Source organism: Cyprinodon variegatus, unplaced genomic scaffold (assembly GCF_000732505.1).
Source record: "Cyprinodon variegatus isolate N-32 unplaced genomic scaffold, C_variegatus-1.0 Scaffold483, whole genome shotgun sequence".
In the NCBI taxonomy this organism is placed as follows: domain Eukaryota; kingdom Metazoa; phylum Chordata; class Actinopteri; order Cyprinodontiformes; family Cyprinodontidae; genus Cyprinodon; species Cyprinodon variegatus.
This window is the reverse complement of record NW_015150936.1, coordinates 377600-383446: the sequence shown is the minus strand read 5'-3', so window position 1 is coordinate 383446 and position 5847 is coordinate 377600. Positions and strand designations below refer to the sequence as shown.

The window sequence follows — 5847 nt, the reverse complement described above, 5'->3', positions numbered from 1 at the left end:
TAGAGAGACGGCCAGTCAGCTCTCCGGCTGCTCTGCAGAGACCACCATCCAGAAGCAGAACATAAATAACGTAGTTTGCTTTGAAAACGTTCCGCCATGTTTAGGAGCAGCCTGACCTGTCAGCGCCCGTTGCTCCGTCTCTGGACGGCTGACCGACTCCGCTCCTCTTCGGTGTTATCCGGGAGCAGATGTCTGCCTGCTGCTCCTCCACACAACTCTTCTTTCGCTTAAGTTTTGACTTGGAGCCAGAGGCTTCAGCCATTCCTTTTCAATAACTTTTCATTTGCGCGCCGGTCTGAATACTTCCGGGTATGCTATGTCTGACGTCATTTAAAGATACCCAATCAGAAGCTTCAGGGGGCTGTCCTTTGAGTGAACTGTCCAATCAGGTGAAAGTAATACTGTATTTCTTTTACACACAGCAATAATAAAAAAAAAGATAGGGTAGTTCTTCAGATATCTCTTTTTTGTAAAAAAATATAACTAGTTTTGATATTTTAGATTTCCACTAAATAAGGCTGTTTTGTCTACTTGCCAGACATCCCAAGTTCCAAAAACTCATTTCAGGGAGATGCTTAAATTCTGTTTTACTTATTATTAAAAAAAATAAGGTGATAGCTTCAGTGGTATTGAGATAGGATCCCAGGTTTCATCTGCTAAATGTTTTTTTGTTTTTTTTCCACAACAAATAAAAAAAATGCTCTAATTTTTACAGATGAATTTAACAGTTTTTATTGAGTTTGATTCAAATTTTATGGAAAACAGTAGTTTTAACTTAAATTAAGTAGTAAATATGTAAAATTCCTAAATTATAAATGTATATTGACCTCATAAGAAATAGAATTTTTATTGAACCTAATTGAAAAGAAATTTCCCTTCATGCAGCTATATTAATTTATTTGAATCTCTTGCCCTGTTTTTTATTTTATGCTTTTCTGGCCCCCCATGAAAACACGCTGGCCCCTCCTGGTCCCCTGGTACATTTGGTCTAGATCCGCCACTGTTTCTACCCTTCACTAGACGTGGATATATACTTTAGTATATTCTGCTGTAAAATTAGTCCGATATTTTCATTTTTTACTCGAGGATTCAACCTCTGCCGTTTCCCAGGATTCACAGCTTTGAGTGGTAACTAGGTGACTGCCAGAGAGTAACCCAGAGAAACTTATCGGACAACCAGTCGCCTGGAATGCTGGTTGATCAGAGAATCGCTTTGGACAGATACGCTTCACAGGTTTCACCAGCAACCTCCTCCTCACACCCCACGCTCTCTTGTTGTTCCTGCGCAATCACAGTAGTTCTAATCCGCACATGATGCATGAATTATTGTATTACCTGCCCGCTCTTACTTGCATTAAAAGAACACCACTTCACTTAGTCTAAAATCCGGGATAATTTATCTGACTCGTGGGCATCCGTGAACAACTATCTATATCAGGGAGACTCCTGGAACTTCTGGGAGACTTGGGATGTCTGACTTGCATAGAAATGCAATGATCAGAAGAATTGTTGGATTCACATACATGCCTGTTATTATTGCCTAAATAAACCTGAATGTTATTAGGAAAATACTTGATGTTCAAATTAAACAAGTGCAACATTAGGCAATTTTCCACGGAAGCCGAGAGCTGTCGTACTCTACTTTTTTTCCTTTGCTTTCTCGAGGTAATGACATATCTATCTCGCTATCACGGTTAAACCATTATTTTTTTCTCGAGATAACGAGATAATTATCCAGTTATCATGAGAAAACAGTTATTGATTTCTTGATGAGATGATTAACCTGTATGAGTAATAAATGAGGCTCGCCAACAGCCCTGGATTCCCAGTCCCAATTCTCCCGGTACCATGTCTTGTCTCTGTCCCTTTCAACCACTGGGGCCCGCCTGGCTCCATCTGAATGTGTCTGTCTGAACTCGTGCTGGACTCTTAGAATTCTGAACCTGCCTGAAAGCTCTGAGGATTCCTGGAACCCTGGATCTGTCAGTTCCTTTTTGGATCTGAACCCCTGGTTCTAAACGGTTTCCCTGGCCTGTATCGGTCTTCTGCTCCTCACTGGGGCTGCAGCATCAGGGACATTCTGGATGGCTCAGCGCTGCATCTCGTTGGCAGTGCATCGGCTGATCCTCCCTCACCAGAGAGAATGGACTGAACTTTTAGACCAGCTAAGTGACTCACATGGATAATCAGCTTCTGTCAGATAATCATGGTCACTTACCTGTGTTTCTCCCTCAACCAGAGTTCCAGTGATGGGCGAAGCTCCGCCCTCCCCCACAGCGGATGCAGGTCCACTGATCCACAGCAGCCCGCGTTCTGTTTCTCTTCTGTTGTTATTCTTTTTTGGTCATTTAACGTTTTGAAACTTTTCACTGTCTGACTAGCCTGAATACTCTGTCCATCTGTCGCGTTTGTTTGACAGTTAGAGTTGAACTAATATATACTGCAGAGTGGGAGAATAGAGATAGAATGAAGCATAATAATGAAAAGGGGTCCCCTTGTCCTCCAGCAGTCTAAGCCTATAGCAGCATAACTATAGAGATAGAAGCTTTATCAAAAAGGAAAGTTTTAAGCCTAGCCTTAAAAGTAGACAGGGTGTCTGCCTCACGGACTAAAACTGGTGGTTGGTTCCACAGGAGAGGAGCCTGATAACTAAAAGATCTGCCTCCAATTCTACTTGTAGAAATTCTAGGAACCACTAGTAAACCTGCAGAAGAGCTCTCGATCTGCAGGAGGAACAATCAGATCGCTGATATAGGATGTAGCTTTAACATTTAAGGCTTTATATATTTATAGTTAACTCTGCTAGTTGTAAAACAAAGCAGGGATGATGTAGCACAGCTGCTACTGCTGCTGTGATTGGTTAAAAGCTCGACATGGGAGGAGGGTGCAACTTGATGATTTACAGAATCAGCTTGAAGAATTATACTGAATGTCCCTCCCTTTTGCAAACAGTTTTCCCCAGAACCTTACCCCCTGAGTACCGCTTATTCTGGGTTAGCTCAAGTAGTATCAGTTTTATCACTCAATAATTTTTTAACAAAATCTAAAGTAATTTGCTTTCAAATCATTAGAGAGACAAATCTCTGTCCTCACATTAGCTTTTTCTGCATTTCATTTACCTAGTTTATTCTCAACCTAATCCTTGCTTTCCTAACACCTGCTGCATATACAACTGACACATCCCTCATCAGACACACAAACAAGATCACATACATACAAACACCCCTGCTGCCTATCAGATACATCCAGAGGCAGATCTGCAGGGGAGCGGGGGGGTCAACTTCCCCCAGTTCTACCCGTCTGTCTAAATTTATCTTCTGTATTTATTTGTTTGTTTCTTTATTTTGTGGAATATTTGGTTTACTCTGTTAGCCTAAATCTATTTATTTCTGAGAAGAAATCATTCAGTTAACAAAGGAAAATTAAATAAAATTATACAATAAAGAGCTTTTTTTAATCATTTTGTATTGGTTTTATGCACATAAAAGAGATTTTTAATGACGGTTACTTCAGCCAAAGAATTGAGCTTTGCCACACTACCTAAAATTTTCTATCGGCATCACATGGTTTCATAATGACAATAAAGATGATCGATTCCTAAGTAGGGGAATTTCATGAGTGTCAAATTAACAGCTTGTAGCAATAAGCTTCTATGTTTCTGCTGCAATAATCTATATCAGTGCCCTTAGTAAGCTGTATTTAGCCAATATTAAACGATTTATACACTTTTAAAGCAAGAACTACTGGATATTCTTAGATCTAACAATGAAGTAATGGTAGAGAAAGGGAAGTAAACTGGTCTCAGATCTTTAAAAACTCAGTACAGTGTTGCTCAGCGTGTAAACCAAACTTTGCAATGGTAATGCAATCATTGAAAGGATTTGTGATTTGGTTATGCCTTAAAGCATGAAACAACAGGATAAGCAGCCTTTTCTGTTCCACAGTTTGATTGTGCAGTATCACTTAATCCGCAACTCTTACTTTTAATGCTCTAACAAAATAATGTCAGCCTTTCTCAAGGATTTCTACTTAGTACTAAGCAAAGCAGGTTACATCATGCAAGAATGCTAACTGTTATGATGGTGCTTTGTTCCCTCTGCAGGGACGCACGTAAAGTGGAAAGTTGAAGTCATAATGTTGGTGGGACTTTCTGAGTCTTTTAAGCTTTTGGCCAGAGGAGTGGGACCAACGGAGAGCAGCTGTAATTATGCAATGGAAAAAGACAAGGGAAAGCTGGAGTGAAAGGAAAGAAAGAAGAAGAAAGGAAAAGGGAACACCATGGAAATGAGAGGAAAACAGCAACGTGTTCAAATTTACTGATTTCAAGAATGTTTATGTTGCTATTATTCCCTTTTTTCACATTATGCACAAAATGAGGGTTGCATTGTCCCGATCCAACAATATTGCGCAATCTTCATTTGTCTGCCACATTATGAAAAACACAAAAGCAGAGCAGCGGGCCAGAGCTGTGGTCCGCAGTGCTACACTGGGAAAAATCCTGCTGGCGCCTGGAAAGAAAGGTTACATCACACACTGCAAGTGATGCTGTGTTTTTTCCTGTTGCCATGGTAACCAGAAGGTGAAGATAACTCTGCAACAATGGTTAAAGAAAATTGACCTGTTGTATAAAACCACAGTTCCATTTTTCTTTTTTTTAAATATCAATGCAAAAGAACCAAAACTAGATGTGCAGCTTTAACAAAGACTCTCAGTTCCTTTTTTTCTGAAGTGAAGCCTTCTAAAAGTACCCAAGAAAAAGTTTGGCAGATTTTAGCACCAACAGAGATATTTTAAATAGGAGTCTAGAGGAAAACTGCAGAAACAGACTTCATGGATTTCCCCACATTTTGTTACATTTCAGACAGAGACCTCCATTTAATCTAATTTGATTATATCTAAAAAACAAATGCAAACTGTCAATAGGTTTCAAAATATATTACGGCTACAACGGCTTGCAAAAGTATTTACAACCTCTTAAAATTTTCCACATTTTGTCACATTACAACCACAAATGTAAAAAACATGAATCTATTTTTTGAAACGTTATGTTAAAGATCAACCCAAAGTGCTATGCAACTGTGGTGGTTTTCAATGATAGAAAATCAAAAATCAGGACTATTAGCTAGAGGGAAAATTACTGCTCTCTAGCTCCTTTAAACATAAATAAAAACTGAAAAAGGCATTTGTAAAATTATCCTGTGCCCTAAGACAAGGCTCAGAACTGAGGACCCAGAATTCGAAGCAGAAAGATAAGCATGATCCACAAAAGCATTTATTAACGTACGTCGGATCTGCAACTCAGCAACCAGGGCGTCAAAGGCCGGAATCTCTGTAGAGGGAAAACTCAGGTTAGTGACCACATAAATCTGACGGAGGGCACATAAGTTCCTGAATTTTATGGGCGTCGCCATTTTTGTTTACGTAATTCCTGCCTTATGAGCTGTAGTATTGTGGACCGTTGAGGCAAGGAACCGTGCTAGTGTGATGTGTAAATGGTTTTTAAGGAATAAAGCTCGGTACGGTTAACTGATCCAAGCTGAGTCCAAACTCGGCACGGATCGGTTTTAGAGGGATAATGTAAATAGGACATAATAGACCCTCACAAGAAGCTGAATAGACTGGAACCATTCCTCTTTGCACAATCTTTCCACCCAGCAGCTGCTATCCATCTCACTAACAGCCTCTCCTGGAAGGACCCGTTGTTCTCTACCAAGTCCTCAGCCACAGCTTGGCAGAGATGGCAAAAGTACTCACTTTCCATACTTGAGTAAAAGTACAGATACTTGTGTTAAAAAATACTCTGGTAAAAGTGGAAGTACTGATTAAACTTCTTTACTCAAGTAAAAG

The 5847-nt window shown here is 39.8% G+C and overlaps 1 protein-coding gene across 2 annotated transcripts in view; it reads right to left on the bottom strand.

Annotated features, from left to right (window-relative positions):
* The window catches only part of faap20 (Fanconi anemia core complex associated protein 20), a 13143-nt gene extending 12849 nt beyond the window's left edge, over positions 1-294 (bottom strand). For both annotated transcript variants that reach the window (XM_015390046.1, XM_015390047.1), the window contains exon 1: positions 117-294. In XM_015390046.1, the coding sequence (XP_015245532.1) occupies positions 117-262 (146 nt within the window). In that variant the 5' untranslated portion in view covers positions 263-294. The remainder of the gene's footprint in view (positions 1-116) is intronic.
* Between the last annotated feature and the right edge of the window lie 5553 nt (positions 295-5847).